Source organism: Eucalyptus grandis, chromosome 9 (assembly GCF_016545825.1).
Source record: "Eucalyptus grandis isolate ANBG69807.140 chromosome 9, ASM1654582v1, whole genome shotgun sequence".
NCBI lineage: Eukaryota > Viridiplantae > Streptophyta > Magnoliopsida > Myrtales > Myrtaceae > Eucalyptus > Eucalyptus grandis.
The window spans coordinates 15,168,845-15,196,210 of NC_052620.1; the positions used below are offsets into that span (position 1 = coordinate 15,168,845).

Sequence of the window (27,366 nt, forward strand, 5' to 3'; positions counted from 1 at the left end):
CAACGCCTTCGAGCAGGAAACATTCCACCATGAATGATTAAAAATTTGACCCTGAATGGTCAGAGCAGCAGGATTGAAAGGATCTCATTGTTCACTTTTCCTCAGCCCAATGGTTTATCAGAGGTTTAAACACTTGTGTACTTCTATGATAAAGACACTAACACGTGATTTTCATTAACACTCAAATATCTCCGCATATTTGCCGACATGTGGGAAATACTCGTTCTTGTGTTGAATTTATTAGTTTCTTTCAACTCTTATTGAAATCATCGAACGGGCGCATATGTACAGCTTGGGATTCTGCTTTGCTTTTGTCGGGTCCCTTGGCTCGGATTCATGGTCGTCGGTTTCCCATCACTTTTGGCCGTGTCAGACACAAGCCGTCATCCACATTAGAAAGCAATTTCCATAATGCTATGCCATTTTGTAGGTCCAATTCAATGTATCAAGTCACGTATGCAAGCCACCTTTAGGCTTTTTAGGTAGGTACACGATATTTTTTTACCAGCCTTGTCAATCCGAATGCTGAAGTCTCGGGTGATTGATTCAGATACAAAAGCATTCCTACTTGAATGTTAAGTCTTCTAGAGTCCGTGATATATGGAGATCATTTCATGAATCAAATAAGATGCGGATTCAAAATCTCAAAAATTTGTTCGACTATGAATTTTTTCACACCGGATGATACAAATGACTGAATGCAACTAAAAACCGATATAACTATTTAAAGTTCGGCACTCTCAAAGCATTCTAATTATAAATTAGACGTACAAAAACCACTGGAAATTTGAGAGTAACCCTTTTTCTCAAGACAATTTACTCTCAACACAGACATGAATTCCGTCCAATACAAAAATCTACACCAACTGCCAATGCAATAACCGAAAAGCATATCGTAGTGGAAGAACTAGATGTACCCGGACACGAGCAGCAGCGTCCTGACCAGACTGAAGAAGGCAATGCCATGTTGCGCCTCATCTGCTTCACCACCACCTGTCTCTTCTTCCTCAGTAGTTTTATCCTCACCACCGTCATCTTTGCTGCCGTTTTGCTGTTCATTCCCCAAAACAAAGTGTTGGGAATGACTGATCCCCAAAAGCCGGATTCGACACTAAATCGAATCCCTAAATCAATGCGGAAGACGAAGCCCGGGAAAAACACGCATCACCGATCGTAAAGCACACCACGGATTCGAGCGTACCTTGTTAGCCACAGATTAAGCACCAACGCCGATTGAGGAAGAGAAATCTTGGTCCTGTTGATCCGGTGAAGGAAAAACGCCTTCGGGAGTCACTGTTTTCCTTTTGGAGGAAAACGACAGAGAGAGGGAGAGGGAGAAGCGTACGTCGTTTGTTTTAATTAAACGGTGCCTTTTCTCTCTCTCTCTCCTCCCTTTTATACCCCCTTCTTTCCACGGGCCCTATTCCCGTGGGCTGGGCCTTTTGGGCCCAGCATGGGCGGACGGGCCTTAAGCCCATCTCATAAATCCATCACAAAGTAACAAAAAACTCTCCATCAACATAACCGCAAAAACCCCTCACCTCTTATTTGCTATTACCAGAACAAAGAAAATAAAAATCCCCCAGGTAAACCAATTTCATGTGGGGAATTTATGTTGCGTACCTTGCAAATAATGGCCAAGCGTTTGGTCTCTTCCTTGATCCGACCCAGGTGGGAGAGGATGCAGTCGCAGACCTCCATCTTCTTCCTCTCGATCTCCTCCTCCTTGGCCTTGAAACTGGACAGAGCAGCCCTCAACATCCCCTCGTCCTCCCTCGACAGTGACATGTAAAAGGACCGTCTTCTTCTTCGCTATGATATTCTTCTTCTTCACTCTGATATCCGTCTTCTTCGCTCTGATATTCTTCTTCTTCTTCAAGATCTTCAAGCGATGGAAACCTGGGGAACCTCTGAAAAGCCAAGTGTATAAACTTCAGTACAGTCCCCACTGATAAACCAAGTACATTTCACCATCTTCACCGTCAGGAGGAATACTAATAAACCGAGTATTGAAACTTCAGTACAGTCCGCACCGAATGCAACCAAACCAAGTGTTCAAACTTCAGGCATATGGCTAGTCTACCGATGGGAATTTGGTGCCATACCAGTAAAAGCTTCAGCACCTCAGATCAGATTGTTCTTGAAAATCGGCACTCCAAAAATAGATAACACTTCGGATCATCAAATTATGCAGGCCAGTTCAAGCTCTAAATTGAAAATATCCCAAATACATTATTAAAGAAACCTTATATTCATTGGATATTCTGGATTCTGGAGATTCTAGGTGAATAAATAGCACTTTAAGTAACGATGACACCTTTATTTTGACACCCCCGTCCAAAAGATGGATTCATAACAATTTGAAACTGACTTTTCAGAAAATTTCGGGGGATGGCATGCATGATAATCAAGCCAAATCCCCAATTCTTTTAAGCATGTTTCCAAAGCAGAGAACCACAAAATTGAGCATTAAATATAGTTGCTACCGCCTTAATTAACCCAAACAAAATCATGCAAAGAATCTGTGTCCTTTTCTATTTTGTTTTGGATGATCCTATCTCTTCTTTTGCTGAGACTAGTAAGATCCCAAGAACTTCCCGTGTTTGTGCATATACTCATTGACATCACTCCCAAACTTCCGACCTATTCAATCCACAAGAGAAAACACCTCATATGAGTTCACATACCTCCATCGGATGAAAGCAAAATACAAGAAAAGGGGATTAAGCCTGATATAGTGGCTTTTAAAACCTTTGTTCAAGCTGTCAGGCTAGGACGAAGAGGATTGGACATCGCCGTCAGCCTCATAGAGCTCTTGCGCGAGGACTCGACGAAGAAGAAGGACACTCAGACGAAGAATAGGAGGATCGATGAACAAGAAGCAGACTCCACAAACAAGAAGTACACCATGGAGGCATGGACAAGAAAGACCGATGAAGAGGTGAGGAGAACTTGAGAAGAAAACTCCACCAATTAGGAGAAGTGAAGAAAACTGGAGAAGAAAACTCAGTTAGGGCTTGGAAATTTGGAGCAAACCTTAAACGGAGACATTTCTGCACGCAAACCTTTTCTTTTAAGCTCTACACCGAGTACGAGAGTGAAATGAAAAAAAAAATGCACCGAATGCAATAAATCAAGTATTTAAACTTCAGTACAATCCCCACCAAATGCAACCAAACCAAGTGTTCAAACTTCAGGCATATGACTAATCTACCAATGGGAATTTATCTCATATAAAGCCAGGCGTTCCTCCCTCTTTCCCCGTACACTCTCTTCCTCCTGCAAAAATGGGAGACATTAACAAACCTTGGGCATCCAATATCACCATTTTTGTGGCCTCACCAGAGGAATGACACCTAATTACCACATGTTGGCCCTACTCAAATTCAATTTGACAAAGAACTGACCAGACCAATTTTAAGACTAAAAACAAACACATTTTATCTAGGTTCTTGTTTCATTGCCTAAAGGGCTCCAAGCAACAAATTTGGCAACATGAAAGTAGAAAAATGAATACCATCTTCCCTAAGTCACCATCTAATGCTGATGATTGTAATGCTGAAAACATACTTTTTCTACCTATACTACATATGGTGCTGTACCAGCAACAGCTTCAGCACCTCAGACTAGATTGTCCTTGAAAATTGGCACTCCAAAAATAGATAGCACTTTGGATTGTCAAATTATGTAGGCCAGTTCAAGCTCTAAATTGAAAATATCCCAAATACAACATTAAAGAAACCATACATTCATTGGATATTCTTGTGACATCCCGATTTTCCAATTTTGGTTTCAATTAAATAAGTCGGGCATTTCATCTTCGCATCTATAGCTTTCTTCTCTGAGCTGATCACTCACGAGATAACTAGTCTATCGGTGAAGCCGTTAAGGAATCTAAACGCAATAGACTTGAGAATTCGACCAGAAACGACCGCTTGACCGTACTAATCTGCATGGGTCATTACGGCACGGACCGATTAGAGACCGAAGATAGGTCGATTCAACGAACCATGTAATTCAAGTATGGGTGATTCCATCTAATTGCACAATTCTTGTTGATCGGCACTAGACCGATTTCTCTATCGTTTTGGTACCCCGTGTCCGTATTTGAAACCTCGAGATTTCTACGACAATCAAGAGTCGCCAATGTGTCGAAGATGCACTTTGTGGCTTGAAAATAATCAACCACAGTCAATTGCACGTAAAATTCCTAAAAGCTACCCGGTAGATTAGAACGCGCTAAAGTCGCGCCTGATTGAATTTAACCGTGAAATTGAATCCGATTACAGAAATTGGAAGTTCTGTCAAGTCACAATTCATTTTAGGAATGTCGACTCATCTCCAGAAGATTTTTCTACAAACCGAGATTTTTGGCAGAAAAGCAAAGTAAGGCCGTTTATGTTCGAGACTGTTAGAGGGCCGTTTTTAATCGAATCTTCGAGATGCAAGTTGGATCATTTGACGGGGAAATTTCATGAGAAGGCCGAGGACACATGGGTTAATTTAATTGAGCTTCAATTGAATGGAATTGATTGAGAATTGATTAAATTAAGTGTACAAGAATTGACCTCGGCGGAAAATGAAATTGCAACCATTGGAAGAGGTTGTGGAGGATTGGGTGAGTGGATTGTGACATCATCCATGAGGTCATGGTGGGGCCAAAGAGAGAGAAAGAGAAAGAGAGAGAGAGAGAGAGAGAACCGGTCTTCTTCTTCCTCCCCTTCTCTCTTCCGTCGCTTCTCTCCTTCTCTCCCGCTCGTGCGAGACCTCGCGGACTGTAAGAACCGCCGAGCAGCCCCATCGCCGCACGCCTCACGCCGTAACGCCACCGCAAGCCACCGGAGACCGTCGCTCGTCCGGCCGCACGCAGCCCGCCCCTCTCTTCCCCTTCCGCCGGTGTCGGCTTCTTCTCCTTCTTCCTTGTGTTGTTCGAAACCCGGCGGAGACGGGAAGACGACAGAGCAGCCAGCTAGCCGCTGGACCACCGCCCGGACCGCCAAGCCCCGCTTTGCCCGTTTCCAAAGCCGAGTCGCTGGTTCTTCTCCTCTCGTTCCAGAACCGTTTCAGATCTGGTGAAGCTTCGCCGAGCCGTCCAGCTCACCTCTGGCCACCGTGAAGCCCCGCCTAGGTCCGGCTTTGGTCTCCTCCGTCCATCTAGGCCCTTGTGCGCCTCAATCGGTGCCGGATCCGCCCTCAACCAGCGATGGACGAAGCTGGAAAAATGGGTATGGCAGCGGCTATTTGGCCTGTTTTGGCCGGCTTCCCGACCCGGAAGCTAGGCCCGCCTTGGAGACTATCGACCCTCGCGTCGTCCTTGTCGTTTTGAGCCGTTCGGATCGTTAATCGGGTGAGTTTATCCTCTAATTCTTGCTTAGTGAGTTAATGACGCTTAAGGAGTGTTTAGATTAGTCTAATTAGGTTTAGGTGGTTAGATTATATTATTTTAATGTAAATTAGATTAGTTGTATGATTAGCTTAATGGATGTTTAATTAGGGCTAATTGTATGTTTAAATTAGTGTAATCTAATTTAAGCCCTAATTGATTATTTTTTTATTTAAATAATTATTTCGAATTTTTAAATATTATTTTATTATTTTATATTATTATAATATAATATTTAATTATTTAATTTTCGGAATTAAATTTAATTATTTAATAATTTCGAAAATTATGCTTAGGATGGCTTCGTTAGAATTTCGCACGATCGCAAAGAAAGGCGGTCGGGTTTGTGTTAATTGTATGTTTAAATTGAGAAATTGAGTGATTGATGATTATGGTTAATAATTCCAAAAGTGTGGAATTGAGTGATATTGATGAAGTTGTGGTATTTAACTTGAAAATAACCGGTGTTGGCTTTTAGCACTGTAATTGATTTGTATGACTAGTTTGAATCGTTGGTTGTTATTGGATTGAATATCCAGTTCTATGGTTTATTATTGAATGATCAGCTTTGGCGAGCATTTGTTTATATATATGTATCAGCTTGGGCGAGCAATTATAATATACATATATTGCGGCAGCTTCTGGTGAGCTATAGTATACTATATTGAATATTGCGGCAGCTTCTGGTGAGCTATAGTATACTATATTGAATATTGCGGCAGCTTCTGGTGAGCTATAGTATACTATATTGAATATTGCGGCAGCTTCTGGTGAACTATAGTATACTATATTGAATATTGCGGCAGCTTCTGGTGAGCTAAGATCGTTTTATCAGCTTGTGCGAGCACGATCTATATATATATCAGCTTGTGAGAGCAATGATCGTTTACCAGCTTGTGAGAGCAACGATCCATATATCAGCTTGTGCGAGCTATCATCTATGTATATATCAGCTTGTGCGAGCTACCATCTATATCAGCTTGTGAGAGCATTGCGTCCATTTCAGCTTGTGCGAGCCATAATTGTATTGATGGATGAATAGATGGAATGGTTTAATAGATGATATGAATTGATAGATGTGTGGATCGTATGATATCAATTGGATTGACTGAATTGATAGACCGATGGGTATGTCGGTAGATTCAGCTTGTGCGAGCATTGTTTGAATATGAATTGTACTGACGTGCAGGAAAGGGACTGAGGCGAGGTAAGCCCTCCATCCTATTTGTGTGGCTAGAGCGCCCTGAGGCGTATTTTCTTCCTAATTGAGTTTTAGATGGTAGGACTCGCTGAGACGTAGTCTCATCCCGGTTGTGGGATAATATTTCATGTCCCTAGATGACGGTCGTGGAGGATCGGAAGTCCTGGAGTTCGGAAGGTGGAGGCTGAAGAATCGGTGAACGTGTCTGACAAGTTGGTCATAGGACAGTTCCCTAGTTGTTGAGCCTATCTATTTTGTAGACCATCCAGTGTTGTATATAAACCTATGTGTTTATAAGAAAGCTTGTTTGGTTGTGATTGATTGCCTGCTTTTCTATCCCAAGTTAGATGTTGTTAGGGGATTTGTTTCGCTTCCCCATGTGCAATAAAAATGAATGGGTCGGCGACGTGTCCTAGGAAGTCGCATTTGAATCGACCAGAGTGGGATGTGCGCGCGCTCGGAGGATCGGGGTGTGACAATTCTGGAGATTCTAACTGTACAAATAGCACTTTAAGTAAAGATGACACCTCTATTTTGACTCCCCAGTCCAAAAGATGGATTCATAATAATTTGAAATTGACTTTTCAGAAAATTTCGTAGGGACGGCATACATGATAATCAAGCCAAATCCCCAATTTTTTAGCATGTTTCCAAAGTAGAGAACAGCAAAATTGAGCATTAAATATAGTTGCTCCCACCTTCATTAACCCAAACAAAATCATGCGAACAATCTGTGTCCTTTTTCTGTTTTTTTCAGACGATCCTATCTCTTATTTTGCTAAGACTAGTAAGATCGCAAGAACTTCCTGTGTCTGTGCATATACTCATTGACATCACTCCCAAACTTTAGACCTATTCAATCCACACGAGAAAACACCTCAAATGAGTTCCCATACCTCCATCGGAATGAAAGCGAAGTACAAGAAAGGACATGAAGCTCGATGTAGTGGCTTCTAACACCTTCGTTCGAGCCGGTTCACGCCGTCCGGCTCGAACAAAGAGGACCCAATGTCACCGTCGGCCTCATCGAGCTCTTGCACGAGGACTCGACGTCGTTGCGCTTGAACGAAGAGGAAATATGGGGATTCGACGAAGAAGAAAAAGGACACTTAGACGAAGAACAGGAGGATCGACAAATAAGAAGCCGACTCTGCGAACAAGAAGTACCCTATGGATGAGAAAGACAGATGAAGAAGTGAGGAGAACTTGGGAAGAAAACTCAATCAGGGCTTGGAAATTTGGGGCAAACCTTCAAAGGACAGACGTTTTTGCACACAAACCTTTGCTTTTAAGCTTTATGCCACAGAGAAATGAATAAAAAATTGTATAGATAGCATTTTCCATTCGTCAAATTAGATGGAATTAATAGAGGGACTCGATCGTACTAAATTAACAAGTTTTATGACTCGATTGCAGTTTTTATAAGTTTCAAGACTATTGCATTTATCCCTTTAATGTTTTATCTTCACCATAAATATCACAAATCATGAAAGTCATTCTCATAATGATTGGTATTAAGCAAGAAATGGAAAAATAAAATAGTAAGTGCAGTATATTATATAGAAAAAATGCTAAGTAAAACCATTTGTTTCTTATAAAATGAGAAAACATTATAAATAATAGGCTCTAAGCTATTCTATATATATATATATATGCCCTACAATACGAAGTTTTTCCCAATATTTGTGATAAAAACTGAACTTCTCTTACTGCAACATGCGTCTATTGGTGCTTAAAGTAAGCGAGACCGAGTTTAATTCATGTTTGTATGATTATTTTTTCATTTTCCACAATTATTATAAATCTGCCTATAGTTGAATTCGTGTTTGTGGATGGTTGTTCTTACTAACCTTATGACGCTTGAAACCCTGGACAGTGCCTTCGTAATGTCCTCTAACCCCAACTAATTTCTCGCACCAGTTGATGTATAAGCGGCATTCATTTGGCAATTCAGTGGTCCATACATCAATCCGTAGCTCAGGGCAAGAATGTATTCTCAAGGACTTGAGGTTCTTTAAGTTTGACAAACCACCAAGACTTTGCAAATGATCACCAGATAGCACCAACTCTTCCAACGATTCCGATGTACCAACTACTTGAATTCCGAGTGTCTTCTGGTTATTCTGTAGGTTGAGATCCCGCAACTTATTGAAGACTCTTGATTCAAGGATCAGTGAAGATTCATGAGAAGATTTCCCATGTATCTTAACGTACATGAACCTTCCGAAGGATTTGCACTCATTGATACGCAAAACCTCCAACGATTCCAACACCCCAGCGATGTGGATCTCATCTAGTTTTGGGCACTCCCATATGGCGAACTTTTTCAGCATCTTCATGCCAGATAGAATGAATCTCTGGAGGGGTCCACCATCATCATAAACCCAAAGTTTCCTTAAATTTGGAAGCTGAAGCCCATCGAGTATAATCTCTTCCACTTGAGGGTGCCATAGCTCTAAATCTGACAAATTCTTTACGTTGGAGGAGAGTAACGCGATTGAATTGAATTTCTTAAGGTTTAGCTTTAATAGAGAAGAGGGAACTTGTGTGAAGGGTTGCAAGTTCACTCCACACAAATGGAGTTGGCTAAGCCGACGAAGGGAAGTCAACTCTATGGGAGAAGGGACATGGAGGTGACACAATCTCAATTGTTCCAGTTTGGATAACTTCCTGATCCACCTAGAATCACCGGTATGAATTATATCTTGTTTGCCATATTCAAAGCCGCCATGCAGGTCCAACTCAACCAAATTAGTCAAGTTTGAGAGGTCTGGGACAACTTGCAATGACATACAGAACACTTCCAGATGTGTTAAACTTATTGGGAGTGCCAGCAACTCTCTAATTCCATATAAACCTCTTAACACCAGTCTTTGCAGCGGTGGAAGTAAGGCAATTTCAAAAGTAAGTTGACCTTTCAAATTGGCATTAGGCCGATGTACTAAATCTTCCAAAATTGATTCTAGACTTAACCCCAGTAATGATTTACACTTAAAGTTTTCACAACACCCCTTTAAAATGACACGCTCTAGATTCTGTAGTTCCCCGATTTCTACAAGCAAATCAATCAGATTGCACCCATCAACCGTTAACTCTATCAAATGCTTTAACTTCCCAATAGAGCTGTCAATCGTCCTTAAACCAACGCAATCCCTAAAAGTAAGCCGCTCTAAAGTTGAGCATCCCGATAAGTCTCCTGTTGTGGTTATGTTATGACACCACTTAAGTTCAAGAACTTTCAATTTTCTTGTCTCCTGTAAAAAAAAAAAGTGAATGCATTATCCAATGGAGGAACAGTTCAAATGTTGCTTTCAAGGACAAAATAGAAATAAGCATATGACGCACCTTTATTAGGCTCCATAATTCCATATCATCTAAACCGGCAATGCTTGAAAATTGAAGGACAACTACATTCTTTAAGCACATATTGGTCAGCTCACACTTTAAATCAAAAGCACTCCAGCCAAACCATGTTAATTTGGGAAAACAATCCATTAGATCGCCAACAAAGGTTCCTCTCTCAAGTTCAAGGAACCTTAGCTTTTCAAACCTTCCAATCTTTTCACTTTTGATATGTACTTTTGGAGGAAACGGTTCGAGTACCATTGCTTGAACGTTCTTCATCTGCAAATGAGAGCAAGAAACGAGTAGCATTTAGCATTCTATTTTATCAAGGAAAAGTATAAAAACCAAGAAGAAAAAAGAGAATCCATCAGTTATCGCAATAAGTTTTCCACCTTCTTTGTCTTTATTGTATCGAGGACTTCATCCTTAATCCATAACCTACTACGTTCTTCAGGATTCATCGGATTTTCGTTATTAACAATTCCCTTTCCGAGATCTCTTAGCTGATCGTGCATCAAAAACTCATTGCCTTTTCCAATCTTTATCAAGCACATCCTTTTGAGGACCTCAATTCCTCTAATCGGGTAAAGTCCGCAATCATCCCACATATAAATTGCATTTGTCTTTTTCTCGCCAATGAAAAAGCATGCAATATCCAGAAAAATTTGCTGTTCCTGAAAAGTCAATGCATCATAGCTAATCTTCAACTTATTGTAAACATCCTCCAAAAGTGTTTTGCTTAACTTGTCCAATGTTTCTTTCCATGCTTCTTTTCTTTCATTGCGCAACATTGAACCAATTACTTCGATAGTCAAAGGAAGTCTTCCGGTAGTAGATAAAATTTTCTTTGAAATACCAAAGTCATCATTTGGAGGAGAGTCGCTATTAAATGCATGCCTACTGAAGAGCTGAAAAGCATGATCACTACTCATCACCTTCATTTCATATTTTACAATTTCGTACTTTGGTCTAGTGATTTGCAAAACATTCTCATGTCTAGTAGTAATCAGTACTCTAGAACCTAAAAACAAAGCACCTTTTCCAACTAATTTCTCCACTTGTTCGCTTTTATCAACATCATCCAGTACAATTAAGACCTTCTTACGGCGAAGTGTTTCTTCGATCCTCTTCATTCCATTGTCAGTTGCATCAATGCTTCCTGTTCCTGCGGCATTTCCTATTTCAGATAGTAACTTCTTATGCAATCCAACCAAGCCATCCGTTCTTGACGACTTTTCTCGAACATCTTCAAGAAAGCAGCAACACTTTCCAAAGTGGGTAGAAAGTTTATTGAACACGACCTTGGCAAGAGTTGTTTTACCAATACCCCCCATGCCATGAATTTGAATGAGCCGTTTACCTCCGAGCCTACATCTAACAAATTTTTTACTGCTACCACTTGATCATCGATTCCGATTAAATGTTCAGTCATCAACTTTTGCTTTGTCTTCAACTTCTTCACAACCTCTTCAACGACCAACTTAATGAGTTCCCCTTGGCTGTCATGAAGGAAAACCATTTCAATAGGGGAAAATTGCAGGGAATAAAAAAAAAAAATCTAAATTTCATTCGTGATACAATTCCATCATACTTCAATGAAATCTCCTTTTTATTTTGTTCGTTTCCTAGCAGTTGATGTTATTCAATTGCATCTGCTTAACTGCGCACTAATTCGATAACTAATGGGACATCAACAATCAAATCGTTTTTTCTCAAATTTTGTACTAAATGTAAGGTTTTCTTAGTTATCGCTTTTGATAACTTAACATTTGTAATTTGATGTGTTGTGCAAACCTTATGTGTACTTGATCTTGTGAAATTCCAAAATAACACCAAGCATGCATAAAACAAACATTTTGATGAGAATGATGGAATTGACCTTGAAGGATTTCAGATTTGATTTTTCTAGCTAATTCTATGTAACCATAAAAAATATGAATCTACATCACTTTCAAAGGCACTTTTCATTCACATTGCTAGGTGCCACGAGTTGCATTGTGTCATGACGAAAATTGACGATCCCAAGATGTGATTAGCAATCCTCAAATTATGTTAATCTTCTTTGTGCAAGATGAATTTACAACTATTTATGCATCGCAATTAGCATTTTATCAGTTATATTCATGTGACAACCTTAGAAGTGGGACATTATATGTTCAGGAGGAGAAATGTCTAATGTATTAATTGAAAGATCAAATTATTAGATAAGAACGTGCATGGTATTCATTTATTCCACTTTGTCACCCATAGTTTCACATTTTATTTTACACGCATACTATTTAGTATTACTAGTGGAAGTCCCACCTCAAATGTTGTGATATATCTATATTACTAAGTTTCAAATAGTAGTTCTAGAAGCATTAGAATTTTACTAAGAGTTGCTTACTAAATGACAAAGGTGAAAAAGGAAACAAAATTCATATAGACCATCAAAGAAATGAAAAAATGAGCGTTCGTTTCTATTTTTATTTCTTCATTAAAAATAGACATATGATAGCGCTTCTAGTGAAATCAAGAACACTAACAATAGTAGCTCTGGCATGATTCTTATGTTTTTGGATTCTCTCCTCTAGTATGTTCCTTCTTTCTATGAATTATTTACTTAGTTTTTGCAACCAAGAAAAATAAATTAGGGAAAATAAGGATCTTAGAATGCAGCAAGCTCACCCTTTGTATTTCTTGACTTCCCACCCCTTTATTGCATCAACCTCCTTCAAAGCCTCTCTCCAGGAATCTACTTGTTCAGTGCTCAACTTCTTCTCACGCTCCAAGTTGAGTATGGCATCGCGATACAATGGAGTTTTCAGCTTAACATTGTTGGGTTCCACGTCAAAGAAAATAGGCAGGATCTCTTTATGCCCACTAGACTTGGAAGCGTTCTCCACAATCTGCGCGAGCTCGCGCAGACACCATTGGCTCGAAGCGTAAGTTCGAGAGAAGATGGGGATGTAGATCCCAGAGTTGTTGATTGCTCTCGGGAGCGCTCCATCAATTCTTTCACCAATAGAGAGCTCTTCATCGTCTCGAAAGACACAGATGCCAGCATCGGTCAAGCTATGGTAGAGGAAGTCGGTAAATCCATCACGAGTGTCGGGTCCTCTGAAGCTCAGAAACACTTGATACTCGCTTCCTGACGATGTTCCTGCCTCTGAGCTCCCCATTTTAAACTTTAGCTTTAGCAGCTCTCTCCCTCCCTCCCTCGTGGGTGAACAAGATAGGCCTTCAACCTTGGCTGATTGAAGGTCTCAACCACAAACATATCGCGTAAATATATCATGAGTGAGATTCCCAATGATTAGAGAAAAGCATCAAATCGCAGACTAAAATACAAATTCAGTCACAGAATAACAAAAAAGAAGCAAGTATGTAAATGACCGCATTATATTCAAACTCCCAATGATCCATATCATTCGTAAGTCAAATTTTTGGAAAGGTCGAGATTAGCCTGCAATATTCTCATAAGTCCACTCGTCTATTCTTGTTAAGAAGCTGATCGGGGAGACTTTGGTCCAATCACACGGGAAGGAACGCCACAAAATACAAATGGGTATTTCAGTCATTCTGAGCAAGGATTTCATCAAACCGAACACTTCAGGGAAAATCCAGAATAAGTCAGAAGAGAATCGAACCGTGTTCGTGGTCACTGCTGCCGGGAAAGGGCTTCGGGAAGATGAATATCGATAGCTGCTGGTACTGGCTAGTCGACTCGCTGGAGGGGCTCGTTGCCGGAGTCGCTCGGGACGATCCGGGTACGTTGATCGCTGGGTTTGCGAAGAAAGTCGTGGCCTCCTCTGCTCTGCACACGGAAAAACTAGCCCTCAAAGAAGCGTCTGTCGCTGGTTGGGCGAGGAAAGGGAGCTCGAAGATTTTTAAGTCTTCCTGGTGATCTGGGCGTGACTTCAAGCTGATATATACGGTGAATATCAGATTCGTCTCTAAGCCCATGGGCCCTCCGGTGTTTATTTTACGGATTAAAAGGATTTTCAATTTGTAGTGATTATATTTTAGGGTAAAAGCCTCAAAAAATCCTAAATTATACTCACTGTCATATGTTTACTCTAATTTTTGTTGTGATAGATTTATCGCAAACTTGTACAATGTGATATATTTACCCAAAATGCCAAACAACCTCGCACGTACATTTTTTATGGAAGCGAAGCAATAGTCAAAAAAAAAAAAAAAAAAAAAAAGAAGTCGAAGGGAGGCATAAAGTTTCTAAAAAATGCCAAACAACTTCATAGAAATTGGGTCGGAAGGTGCCTTCGCTTTTCCTAAAATAAATAAATAAAATTAAAAACCAACCTGCCTTCTGGGTCAAGCACATAAAATTCTCTATCGAGGCTTGTCCCATTATTATATGTTACTTTAGTTTAATGGGAAATTATTGTATAGGTGATGGATGTTTAATTGAGGAACGTTTATTTAAGGCGTTGTTGTTTTGGACCATCATGAATGTCCTCTATCTTCTCTAGAATCTTTATTAATTGTAATGGTCTGACATGCCGACTTTTGTTTTTTGTTTTTTTTTTGGGTCAACAACCTGCCGACTCATTTAACAATAACTTTTCTTTTATTTTAAGTTCACGCGTAGCATGACAAAGTGGACTATACATGTATGATTATATATATTACTATTTTTTCTTCCCGTGTTTTGATGTTAACTACTTAACGAATACCAAAGATTATTTTTAAATGAAGTGCCCCGAACCTTTCAACAAATTCAATTTTTTAGGCTCCTTGGAAGAACATGAAGGCAAAAATGCTGCCATTAAAATAAATTTTTAATTTTTTTCTTTTTCGGCTTGATTAGATATCTGCAAACCCACGCGTCCAAGGTTGCATTTTCTAGAAATGAATCAAGGTCCCACCTTCTTAGAATCATATATAACGTTCTATAGACGACTCTATAGTTAAATAACCTCATAAGCAGCCATTGTTGACCTTATATTTGGCAAATGTTCACAGAGAACATCATGGTGATAGAGGGAAGTAAAATAAGAAATTAGACATATATTATATATATTACCCTACTTGACAAGAGCACATGAAGTCACACAAACTCCGCATTTTTTTTTGGTGGTAGATTTAGTTTGTAAGATAGTTTGATATAAGTTGAAGATATTGTTTTACAATAAAAATTATTTATACACATGATTAGTTGAGCCAGATAGACCACGAGTTGCAATCTAGTTCACACCCAATAATGAGCTGAAAATCCTCTTAATATTGATGGGCACACTATAATGGTCATGTTAGTGCAAGAATCTTTCTGAGAAAAATAAGAGATATTTTTTTCTGGTCTAGGCTAGGGAAAAAACAAAGTTTGAATGCCTCATTGAACTTTGATTATATATTGTGGAGTTTATCTCTATACGTGCTTCAAGCATGTTCTGCCTTTACACGTGTTGTGGATTGCTATTCTCGTGTTGTGGTTTTAAAGGGAATATTGGGGATAGACTTGTAACATGAGTTTGGTCTCAAGATCAGTTCAATGGAGCTTGAAAGTGGAATGCAAATGTTGCATGGTTGCTATGACTAAATCATGTTTTGGGTTTACTTTTCTTGCATTACGCCTCGTCCTCTTTGTTCACTTTGAAGTATACCCATGATTGCTCTTATTAGTCATTGATGGGCGTTGCTCTTTCTTTCCATGTGTCCTGATGGTCACTATTGAGCTCTGTTTTCATTGTTTGATTTACAGTATCTTTTATATTAATGATAAGTTGAAATGTTGCCCGTACTGGCACTTGAGAGTAGTTAAGGGACGGTGGAATGCTTGGAAATGGTCTTTGTAGATGTATGGGTTTTTTAGATTACCTAATAACATTTGCTGATTACCTTACACTATAATTTTGGCCATCGATGCACTTCTATTTTCATAATCGAACTTCTCAAGTTTTACTGGGCTGTTGCAACGATGGTGACTCGTGAACTTTGCCTTTGGGTTTACAGCCATTCATTATTTGTTCTATTGTTCATTAGATGCTTTGGCCACACAGCACTAAGTTTGTGTCAATGAATTTCACGACTAATGTGTTTTGCAATGAAGTGAATGGAGCTCCTCTATTCACGTCTCTGCATTTTTTTTCGAGTGATGGAAGATGTGGCTGATCGCGTTTGCTCATTCTGTTTTATGATATAAGCTTTTAGTGCAATCACCTAACATCTTCTCTATGTTTTGCTGTGCTTTACAGATTAATTATGAGCCCTATGTTCATTAATTTTCTCACTTTTGTGATCTAAGCTTCCTCTAAATCCTTCTCTAGTCCAAATTATTGAACATTTAATTGGGCAATGTTCAAGTCATCACTAATATGAAGTCTTGTGCTGGTTTCCGCCCATTATGCTTAGTCCTCTTTGCTGCACTCATTATATTTTTAGGAGGATGGCCATCATAACACACAATTGAGATCTCCAAACATCATTTTGTGCTCTTCATCATCAAGTGTTATCTCCAGAGGTATAGTGATCATTGTCGAGCCCATATTCTAACTATTTGTTTTTTTTTCACAAATGTCTTAGGTCCAGCAAAAAAAGAACAAAACAACTACTTGTGCACATTGTTGAAGAAAGCTTATTAAAGAATTACTATAATTCCAGCCTCTTCAAGATACGAGGCTAGAAAAGATTTTATGGCGATGACAGGACCTCTTTCATGTGCAGTGGAACCTTCTTATGTTAGCGATTTGTACCTGTATATCCGAGCCGCAGCAAAAATTGATTCAAAATGCGATAAAAGAAAACACAGCGACATAGTGCTTTTGTTGCAGTGGTTCTCTCTCGGACATAGGGCATCTCTCTCTCCCTCTCTGAACCTACCTAGTTCAATTATCCCTTTTTTGCATTGGTATTGTATATACAACAATCTAGAGTGTCTAATAAATTAAGGACCCCGGTGAAAAATTGACCATCTTCCTTCAGTACATCTAGACAATTTCTTCGGATCGAGGAAAAAAGGTGAAAGTCCATCCGGGAGAAGTATTTGCCATTTTGTTGTGATTTGTGCTACGTGATCAAATGGGTGGCTCGGGGCTTTTATAATCTTTATAAGATTATGAATCAATTTGATTCATTTAAGTTTTCTTTGCAGCCTTTGCCATCACTATAAGGTAAAAGAAAAAATTTCAAAAGGCGTGGCTGTCGTGTGAGGGCTTAATTTCTCGGAGTCATGAAAAGTTGAGCTTCATAACTTCTGAGCACGTCGTCTTCTTCTTTTGATTTCGAATTTGTTGGTTTTCCAAATCTTGCTACTCTGTTGACTTAATCTCTAGTGAAGGCGAAGGACTATACAACCAATCATATGTGATGTTCTCACGAAATCTGAGAAAATTTTCTTTTTGATTTATAAAACATTAAAGGGGAAACAATGAGTGAAACAAAAGTTGAAATAAGGGTCCGAAAAGCCAGATGAGACAACACCCTAAATGTTGTGAGATTTTTGTCAAAATCCTTTGAAAATTCACAGTATGCATTTTCATATGAAATCACTAAACGTAAATAACTGAAATTTCTTAATTTCTCTGAAGTTGAATTTTACATGTCTAAATTGAAGGACATACTTCCATTTTGAAGGGCGTGAGAGAGAGAGAGAATACATCCACTCTGAAGGGTGTTAGCTATTATCTTGAAGATATATGATGTGTCCACCATGGTATATCAATAGAGTTCCGCCATCAAAAATTGGTTGGGTACCAAGGATGAAGTAGTTATACCATAACCTCCTTCAACTTCTTTGATATGAACTTCTTGGGAATCCTCCGTAAGCATGCAAAATCAAGATAGAGAAAGAAGCTTACGATCTTTCCACTTCAAATGTTATCAACCTAGAGTATTCAAAAGAATAGGACATTGGATCAGAGAAAACCGCTCTCTCATCTTTTATTTAAGGAAACTGTCAAGCATGAGCATCTCTTCGCCTGTCACGTCCAAGGTTTCCTAAACATCGGAAAAGCAATTCATGGACACGGCCAGCTTTTAGTGCATTCACATACGGATGCATTCATTTTATTTTATTTTTTTGGTAAAGGTAAGAGATATATATTGACTTAAGCCAAAGCAACAAGAACGCTATACAACAAAAACTCGGCACCAAGAACTTACCCTCACAAGGACAACAGTCATAGTGAGTGGAAGGGTGCCAAGGTAAAAGAAAACTAGCTGCAGAGGAAAGCCAAACAGTGGCAAAGCAAAAAAACCTACACGGGGATCACATAAAAATACCGACTCCCAACAACTATACAAGTGCAGGGAGATGAATACAAATGTAGGAATGGTAGAACAGCTCGCCAACTGCACTAGAGAAGCTTCCAAAAATTCAAACCGGCACCTTCTTCAGCTGCATGAACCGAGAAGGACCTCCGACAAGAACATGAAATGAGAGAACCCCCTACTCGAAAAGGTCTACTGACCAATCAGTGGATCATTCCGCCAAAAAGAAGGGTTTACTAACCAGCAATGCAACAATCTACGATTTGTGGTGCTAGGAGGAATCTGGTGAAAAGACAAAGCCTTGTCCTTGACAATCTTCTCCAATCGTATCTTCATGGTAGAAAGGGAGGGCGATCTACCCTCAAAGAGAATATTATTCCGTTCATTCCAAATGATGTTGCATAAAGCAGCAAAAGTGAACTGAGCAAGGGTGGAATGAAAGGAAGTTCTGGATAAATACTTGATCGCCCATTGCAAGTTATCCATCCAAGATTTGTTCGTCCAAGCAAAATTAAATCTAGAAACCCAGAAAGTGACAAGTGTGGACAGAATGGAACAACCAAAAAAGAGATGGTTGATCGAGTTTGGACGACAAGAACAAAAGCCACAATTCACAAATGGGATTCTGCCATAAGAAAGAAGCATCACCTGAGTTGGCAGCCTGTTCCTGGTGATCAACCACAGCAGGAATTGATAGCGGGGGACCAGCGCTTTGTTCCAAATAAAAGGAGCCCAATCCAAAGTCTGCCCTCTTGGCCGAATAGCTTCCCAAGCAGAAGCAGTAGAAAAGGTACCAGATGGGTTTCCCAACCATATGAAACGATCAGTTTCATTTTTAAGCTAAGGGAAAAGGTCATCCCAAAGGCGGTAATCTCATTCAAAACACCCGAAGTTCAATCTAGAAATGACATAAAGTCAGCCATAGAAGCTCCCTTGGGGAGCCAAGAATAGTAGATGTTAGTATTGGAGAACAACAAATTAAGTGGCCCTTTGGGATGCCAATTATCGAACCAGAAAGAGATGGAGGTGCCATCCCCCACTTGCCAGCAAAAAGATCTACGGAATTCGCCTCTAAGGTCAAGGATCTTCTTCCATGACCATGAGCAGAACGTGGGCTTTGAGGCCAACCAAAAATTGACATTTTTTAAGAATACATAGTGAACCCACCTGCACCAAAGAGATTCTTTATCTATAAATAATAACCATAAGTGCTTGAGCATTGCTATGGTGTTGCTTTCCCGAAGTCTCCTGATTCCTAAGCTTCCTTTAGCTTTTGAAAGGCAAACAACAGTCCACGCAACCTTTGCACCACCTGCACCGAGGTCTGGGCCCTTCCATAGGAATTGTCTCGAGATCTGCTCAATTTTGTCCAATATCGATATTGGTAGAATGAAAATAATTTCCCAATAGACCTAAATAGATTGTAGCACTGACCTAATTAATTGTAGGCGTCTCGCAAATGATAGGAACCGCTGTGTCCAAGTTTGCACTCTCGAAGTGATGATATTGACTAGAGTAATACAGTCATCTTTCTGAAGTCTAGAAGAAATAACCAGAGTCCCTAGATAACGAAAAGGCAAGGATCCTTCTGGGAATCCCAAAAGTGAAGTGTAGGCACTTTGGGAATCCGGGGAGACCCCTGAAAAATACATCTCGCTCTTGTGCAAGATCGGGTGAAGGCCTGACCACCAAGAGAAGGTATCGATGGTTGCCTTAAATAATGTGAGACTCGGCATATTCGCCTCCACAAAAAGTAGGATATCGTCAGCAAAGAATAAGTGGGAGAGCCTAGTCGACTTACATCTCCAGAACAAGGGGTGGCTGGTTTGCATATTCAGAATGCCTGTAAACACCTCCATTACAAACGTAAAAAGATAGGGTGACATGGGATCTCCTTGTCTAATACCCCTACTGCTCGGAAAAAAATCATGGAGTTCATCATTCAGGGCCACAAAGATGTGTGGCGAACGAACACAACTCATAATAAGTTTAGAGAAGTGAGAGGGGAACTGGAAAGCTTGAAGTGTTACCTCAAGAAAATCCCAGTTAAGAGTGTCATAGGCCTTTCAAAAATCAACCTTTATGGCACACTTAGGCTTATACGGCACATGGTGGAACCTAGCAAGGAGCTCTTGGGCTAGAAGGATGTTGTTGTTGATATGCCTCCCCTTAACAAAGGCATTTTGAGCATGGCTAATAACATCAGGCATGACAACAACCATTCGGTTGGCCATAATCTTCATAATACACTTATAAACCGTGTTACAACAAGCAATAGGTCTAAAATCATTAATTGTAGTTGCATTAGGGCACTTTGGCACAATTGTAAGGATTGTGTTATTAGATTCCTTAAGGAGCTTCCCTATAGAAAAGAAATCCAAAACCGCCGTAGTAACTGATGGACCTATTGTGCCCCAACAATGCCAAAAGAATTCCATGCTAAAGCCATAAGGGCCAAGTGCTTTACCAGTTGCTAAGGAGAAAATGGAATCTCGAATCTCCACTTCCGACACAGGTTTAGATAGAAGCAGAATCTGGCTGTCATCTAGAGTCCGAGTGATTATGGACCGAACATCCTGGATAAACAGCAAGGTATTGTGCTCAGCAGAAGCTAGAAGATCACGAAAATGAGCAACAACCATCTGCTGAATTAAGGGAGGGTCCTGAACCATATTCCCAACATCATCTCGAAGCGAGAGAATTCGATTAAGGAGGTGCCTCTTGTTCAGCGAATGGTGAAAAATTTTGGTACTGAGGTCACCTTCTTCAAGCCATTTTAATTCTTGATTTATGCTTATAGAAGCTTTCCTCCTGAAGCCGTAGGTCCGAGAAGGTCTTGGTGCACTCTCTCTCCTTGGCCGCAAGATCTAGATTGAAAGGATCCAAATGGAATGCTTCTTGAACAACATTAAGAGCATCACGAGCTAAGGCAGTTCTTGCGAATATATCTGAGTATGACTCCTTATTGAGGCTCTTGAGTTTAGCTTTAACAAGCTTCAAGTTAACATAACAGTTAAACATGGCCATACCACTGATCGGAGAGTCCCAGGCTTGTTGGACAATCTGATTAAAGGTCAAATATTGAATCCAGAAGTTAAAGAACTTGAACGGCTTCTTCGTCTTTGGTGCGGGGAAGATCTTTATAACCATTGGAGAGTGGTTTGAAATACCGGCCAGAAGAAATAAAGCCTCCGAGAATGAAAAAACACTACTCCAATAGGGATTGATGAGGATCCTATCAAATTTCCTCTGTTTGCAAGTTTCACCAGAGGAAGTAGCCCATGAGTATCTACAGCTAGTATGCCGAAGATTGTCCAGCTCAACCTGTTGAAGGCAATCTCCAAATTCATCATAAGACGGTAACTAGGTGGAAAGGCTACCAATCCTATCCGAAGGGAACCTTATGGCATTGAAGTCACCTGCAACGAACCAAGGAGTAGTACTTCGAGAGGAGCTGATCTGAACAAGATCTTGCCAAAGGGGGCACCGACGCACGAATGTGTGTTCAACATAAACAATAGAGAGATAAAGGGAATCACCTATAGAGAGACATCTCAAATGTCCATGAATAACTTGGATGCATTCAATTTATTGACCTTTATACACTTCATTTTTTATAAAAACTTTTTGGCTAGTTGCAACGTGTTATAAAGCGTTTGTTAAGTAACTAAGGGTGTGTTTGGTAACGCTTCCGGGGAATAATTTTTTTATGAGAAATGGTTTTTTTCTAATTCTATTCTCGAGAACAATTTTTGAGCAAAAGAACGCGTTTAGTAACTTCCCAAAATTTCTATTCTCGGGATAGAAATACGTTTGGTAGGATTCTTAGTTTTTTTAATTCTTTATTATATTTTCTTCTTCTTCTTCTTCTTTTCCTCTTTTCTTTTTCCTTTTCCTTTTTTTGTTGGCTGGTCGCCGAACATGACAATGGCCGAGGATCGACTAGGCGAGGTCTAGTGAGCTTGTCGAGCCTTGCCAAGCCGAGGTGAGGCCCGGTGAGCCTCAGCCTTAAGTCGGTTGGGAGGCCGAGCCTCGCCGTGGCTCGCGTCTCCAGAGGCGGCAATGCTCCGGCCAGGTCGTTGGCCCTTGTCCGCGCCGATGTTGACCATGGCCAAGGCCGGCGACCGGCTAAAAGGAAGAAGAAGAAGAAGAAAAGAAAGAGAATAGGAAAATAGAAAAAGAGAGAAGAGAGAAAAAAATAGATTCTAGAAATTGTTTCCAAGAACAAGAAGCTACTTTTTTCTACTTCTTGTTTTTGTTCCAAATCTATTTCTAATAACAAAAATAAATTTTATCAAACAGGTATCTATTCTTTTTTTGTTCCCCAGATCAAAAGAATATAAATAATTGTTCTAGAGAATAGAAACAAAATTTACCAAACAAGCCTTAATGACCATGATCATGGGCAGAAAATTGGCTTTGCATCGGCAAGCCCCATTATTTGTTTGAGCCCAATGGAATTTTGGGCCAAGGATGGGCAAGAGTGCTTAGGCCCGGCCCGGTGCAACGAGTCTGTTTACTTGTTTGAAAATACTGCACCACTCAGAACCTTGGTACATATTTAGTTGGTCCGACTAGTCCCCTATCTTGCCCCAAGAATTTCTTCGAAGTCATTTATAGCAGAAAATCCAAAAAAAAAAAAAGTGAAAAAATCAAGAAAAAAGTATCTAGATATATATAATGTAATATTTACTTGTGGTTATCTCACTAATTTTGATACCATGTTGTAGGTGTCAAATTTTGTAATTTAAAGGATGTTTGGAATATGAAAGTATGATATTAATTTTATTATTTTTTTTAGAACTAGAGATAGAGTTCAAGGTTCACATTGTGATTTAGTTTTAGTTTATAAGTTGTTCATAATCAAGTTGGAATCGAGTTTAAACTCAAACATATATGATATATCAAACATGGGATTGAGAAACCAAGTTTTGTCATACTCACAGTTCAATATCAAACCATCAACATTAAGTTAAACTTTGCACCAACAAACTACTTCAAATGAATTTCTCGATTGTGCCTTAATAGCATTTTTTTTATATAATGAAATACGTAATTTTAGACACTTTTATTGCATTGATCCACTATATACAAGAAATTAGATAGAAGACGTTCTAAATTCCTCAAACAGACGAAAGTCAAATATGTAGGTTAACTGCATTCACTGATATTAAAATATGAAAAAAAGATCTATAGATAATAGGAAACAATATCATGAGAAAAAGTATAGTAAATCCACCAAATGGAAACAATTTATACCAAATCTATTAACTTAATCTTTGATTCAAACCCTAGGTGGTCGATGAGAATAATAACACATGTCAATGCGCTTGACGTCTTAGCTGCCTAAGATATCTAGGATAAAGCAATATATTATTACCAGAAAATGAAAAAGGTTAGTTACAAATCAAATAGATAAAATCTTTCAACCAAATAAAAAAAGTAGATAAAGCCTTCCCTCCTCCTTTTCCGCCTTTTCTATCTAGCATAGTTATGAAAGCTAATTATATTTCATCTATGCGCACGAATAAATACACTTTGTGTTTTTAGATATATCACAACTTTGATGAAAACTGGTTTCGTTCCCAACCTAGATAAATGAATAAGTTTTCAATCGACTAAACTATAGAAGAAATTAAAACCAAGACTCAAAGTAAGTATCAACAGTTAAATGAGCAGCAGAAATAGACTCTACATAGTACCCGAAATAAAACCTTCATGACTAAAAGAATGAATGCCTGGAAGTTTATTTCCTTTAATTCCTATGTGAAGTGGCTTTCAATTGAACAATAAAAAGTAGGGGAGGAAGCGGAAATACATCATCCACCAATTAAACGATTATTTTAGGTGATTTTGTTGCGCAAATTCTGCTTAGCTGACCCCTACCACTGGCAAATTCAAGCAACAATCAATGTTATCAAGACATAAGTGACTTGATTAGTGGATAGGTGGACCATGTAAGTAGTGTCCTTGAAATACCTTCCTCAGCAATATATATATATATATATATATATATTTGAGCTGTGTAATGAGTACTTGAATATTTTAATGTTGCAAAAAGTGCACTAAAAGTCCTAAAACTTGTTATAAAAATGCAATCGAATCCTAAAATTTACAAAAACTGTATTTGAGTTATAAAATGTATCAACTTGATGCAATCAACTCTCTACATTAACTCTGTCTAATTTGATTATTAGAAAATGCTGATGTGGCATTTTTTGTATTCATTTCTCTCTCTTAATGGCATAGAGCTTGAAAGGAAAAGCCTCTGCGCAAAAACGGCTTTCAAGATTTGCCCCAAATTTCCGAGTCATAATTGAGTTTTCTTCACCTCTTCATCCTGTCTTTTGTCCAGAGTGTCCTTCTTATTAGTGGAGTCCGTTTCTTATTTGTCGATCCTCCTGTTGTCCGAGTGTCCTTGTTCTTCTTCGTTGAGTCCCCAAATTTCCTCTTTGTTCAACGTGACCACGGTGAGTCCTCGCGCAAGAGCTTGAGGAGGCTGACGACGACGTTGAGTCCTCTTCGTCCGAGCCCAACGGCATGAACAACAGTGTTATAAGCCACTACATCGAGCTTAATCCCGTTTCTTTTATTTCTTTCGTTCGGGTGCATGTGTGTGAACTCATTAGAGGTGTTTTCACTTGTGGATTGGATAGGTCTGTAGTTGGGAGCGAAGTCAATTTTCTAGACTTGGTGTAAGGAACTGTGACAAATTTTTCCGACCTGCCTATGTCTCCTTTCCTTCTTCCTTCATTATACTGGTAAGCAGCTGTTGTTGTTCAGTCATTCCTATTAACGAATAACGAACTCGGTCCCTAGTGACTGGGTACCCTTCTATTGGTGTCATGATCTCTAATTGCAATCATCATCATTGTGTTATATACCAGCTCCAGTTCATATACATCATGAGACTGCACTTAAGAAACAAAAAAGGAAACCTGTCTTTCATGGGTTGTTATATATCTCACATATAGGAATTACATGTCGGAAACTCGTAGTGTCAGATATTGGATTTTTTTACACGTGTTGACTGAGTATTAGAGAGTGTTCGAGAGTGTCCGAGAGGATCGAACATATATTGAAGTGTTCGATACAACACGAAACCTCTTGGGGAGTATAAATGTTTCTTAGATGTGGACCACAATGTCAATAATTGGCCAAGACTACTTTAAAATTTTGCACAAAAGTTTATGTTGACACCCGAATTTTTGTTGATGTTTTAAGTATTTGTTCATTTTACAAAAATATAAAAATCATAAAAAGCAGGAGATAGAAAAAAATTGTCATAAAATTCCGAGCCCACATTTCTTAGCAAATTTCGGACCTGCCGAGCCCGCGTGGCCAGCCCATTTATCTTTTTTCGTTCATTTCTTTTGGCCCATGCGTCAAAGTCACTTTCCTTGGCCCATTTTTCTTTCTTTGTTCAAATAAGCCCATCGAACTGAAAAGAAACAAAAAGCCCAGCCCAGCCCAGCCTTTCCTCTGGCCTTGCTTCGGTAAGGACCAGCGTGCTTGGGGAAAAGAAAAGGTGAGACGTGACCGTGACACAGCAGAAAGACGGGAGCGTTCGGCCATTACGGGGGGGCTCGCTGGTTTTTGAGGGAGGAGAGCAAGGAAGGCTCTGCAAAAAAGTGAGAACCAGAGGGAACGAGGGACAGCCAGGGGAGAGTTCACTTGAGACGTGTGCTCGCTCGACGGAGGAGAGCTCGATGGAAGCAGCCAAGGAGAAGGGAGAAATCTGAGAGAACGAGAGAGTGCATCCCGTATCGGAGCGACGGAAAACCACATCGCTGGAGCTCGCCGTCGATTTTCAGAGCTCCGGTCGAAGGCTAATCCGCGAGTTGTTCTTCACAGATTCGGTGTCGAAGATCAGAAGAATACTGAGATTTCTTCTGCAAGCGGAGGAAAAGCTCTTAACCAGACGCTCTTCATCGTCGTCAATCGAGACCTCGATCCGCCAAACAAACCAGGTGCAATCTCGCTCCAAACGCTCTGCTCTGTCTCTGTTTTGGCCGAGAAAGACTTGCTCGGTTCGATGGTTTTTCTTGAAGAAATCTTGATAAAACGATTTTTTTTTTTTATTGCTAAAAATGGTGTTTTAAGTCTGGTCGTAACGTGTGAGGCTGAGAATCTCGTCAAAATCAAATCAGAAAACCATGGAAAGATCTGCATATTGCATGTTTGATAAAATGCCTAACAGAGGGCCGAAAGTTCAATCACGTTTAAACTCAAGATCGATTCGTACTTGCTGCGTCATTTGTTGAATCATGTCTAACACTAGCATTTTCTATGTGTTTCTATGCGATATGATGAAAAATCTTTTGCTCGAGTCCAACGTGCATGCATATCTCCAATGCCGGAAAGATTTCCATCGGAGAATTCCATCGCACCAGCGAAGTCAGCGTATCAAGGGCATACTAGTTAGCCCATCTCACTTCATTCATGTAAGTTTGCTTGTTAATTTTCTGAGGTTGCTGCGGTTAAAAAGTGGATTCGGTAGGATGGTTTTTGTTCAGTTTTCCGATAGATGGAGTGGGCGGCCGGAGGTGGTCAACGTCGGTCGGAATAGACGATCGGCGGTCGGAGATAGGTCGGCGGTGATCTAAGCTCTCGTGATAAACTCGTCGGTGATGGTATTTGTTACGTTAAAAAGGAATAAAAATAAATGACCGCGAAAGATGGTGTTCGGGTAGAGGATGTCGAGAGGAGAAGGAAGAAGTGAAGGCAGAACGAGACAAAAACAGGAAAAGACAAAAAATAAAAAGAATTTAAAAAATTCAAATAATATAAAATAAAAAATCGGTTGTAATCCGACGCTGGTCGCATCCGGGTAAACGGTTCGGGTCAGAAAATCGGATCGGATAAACGGTCCGAACCCGTTCGCTGAATAAAATAAAATAAACTAACTCATTAAAAATGCTAAAAAAATTCATAAAAGATATAAAAATCCTACAAATCAATAAAAAAAATTAGGAAATTCGAAGATATAAAAGAATTCCGAAAATTTATAATAATTATTGTTATAAAAAATCGAAAAATCAGAAAATTCGTAAATAACAATAAAAATAAAAAAATTCAAAATAATTCCAAAAATATTTAAAGATTCAAAAAAATTAAAAATTTTGAATATATATAAATTTTTAATCTCGAAGATAAATAAATATGAAAAATGTTTAAATTTTATTAATTAAAAATATTAAAAATTCAGAAAATTCAAGAAAATCAGAAA

General features: G+C 39.4%; 2 protein-coding genes across 6 annotated transcripts in view; both read right to left on the reverse strand.

The window, feature by feature from the left end:
• Positions 1–27,366, reverse strand: part of LOC104418388 — a 72,587-nt gene that overhangs the window by 24,055 nt on the left and 21,166 nt on the right. The window lies entirely within an intron of this gene.
• On the reverse strand, positions 636–13,817 carry LOC104418387 (disease resistance protein RPV1-like). 5 transcript variants are annotated; one of them, XM_039301558.1, is made up of 6 exons: positions 12,597–13,817; positions 10,322–11,428; positions 9,930–10,208; positions 8,435–9,838; positions 1,624–1,910; positions 636–1,051 (listed from the first exon to the last, which is right to left on the reverse strand). In XM_039301558.1, the coding sequence occupies exons 2-5, from the start codon at positions 11,261–11,263 to the stop codon at positions 1,755–1,757; spliced, it is 2,781 nt and encodes a 926-aa protein (XP_039157492.1). In that variant the 5' UTR covers positions 11,264–11,428; positions 12,597–13,817; the 3' UTR covers positions 636–1,051; positions 1,624–1,754. The 5 variants fall into 5 exon arrangements, with proteins under 5 accessions (XP_039157492.1, XP_039157489.1, XP_039157490.1 ...); XM_039301555.1 differs by lacking the exon at positions 636–1,051 and adding an exon at positions 7,481–7,734 and having other exon boundaries at positions 1,800–1,910; XM_039301556.1 differs by lacking the exons at positions 636–1,051; positions 1,624–1,910 and adding an exon at positions 7,072–7,734 and having other exon boundaries at positions 12,597–13,161; positions 13,559–13,817.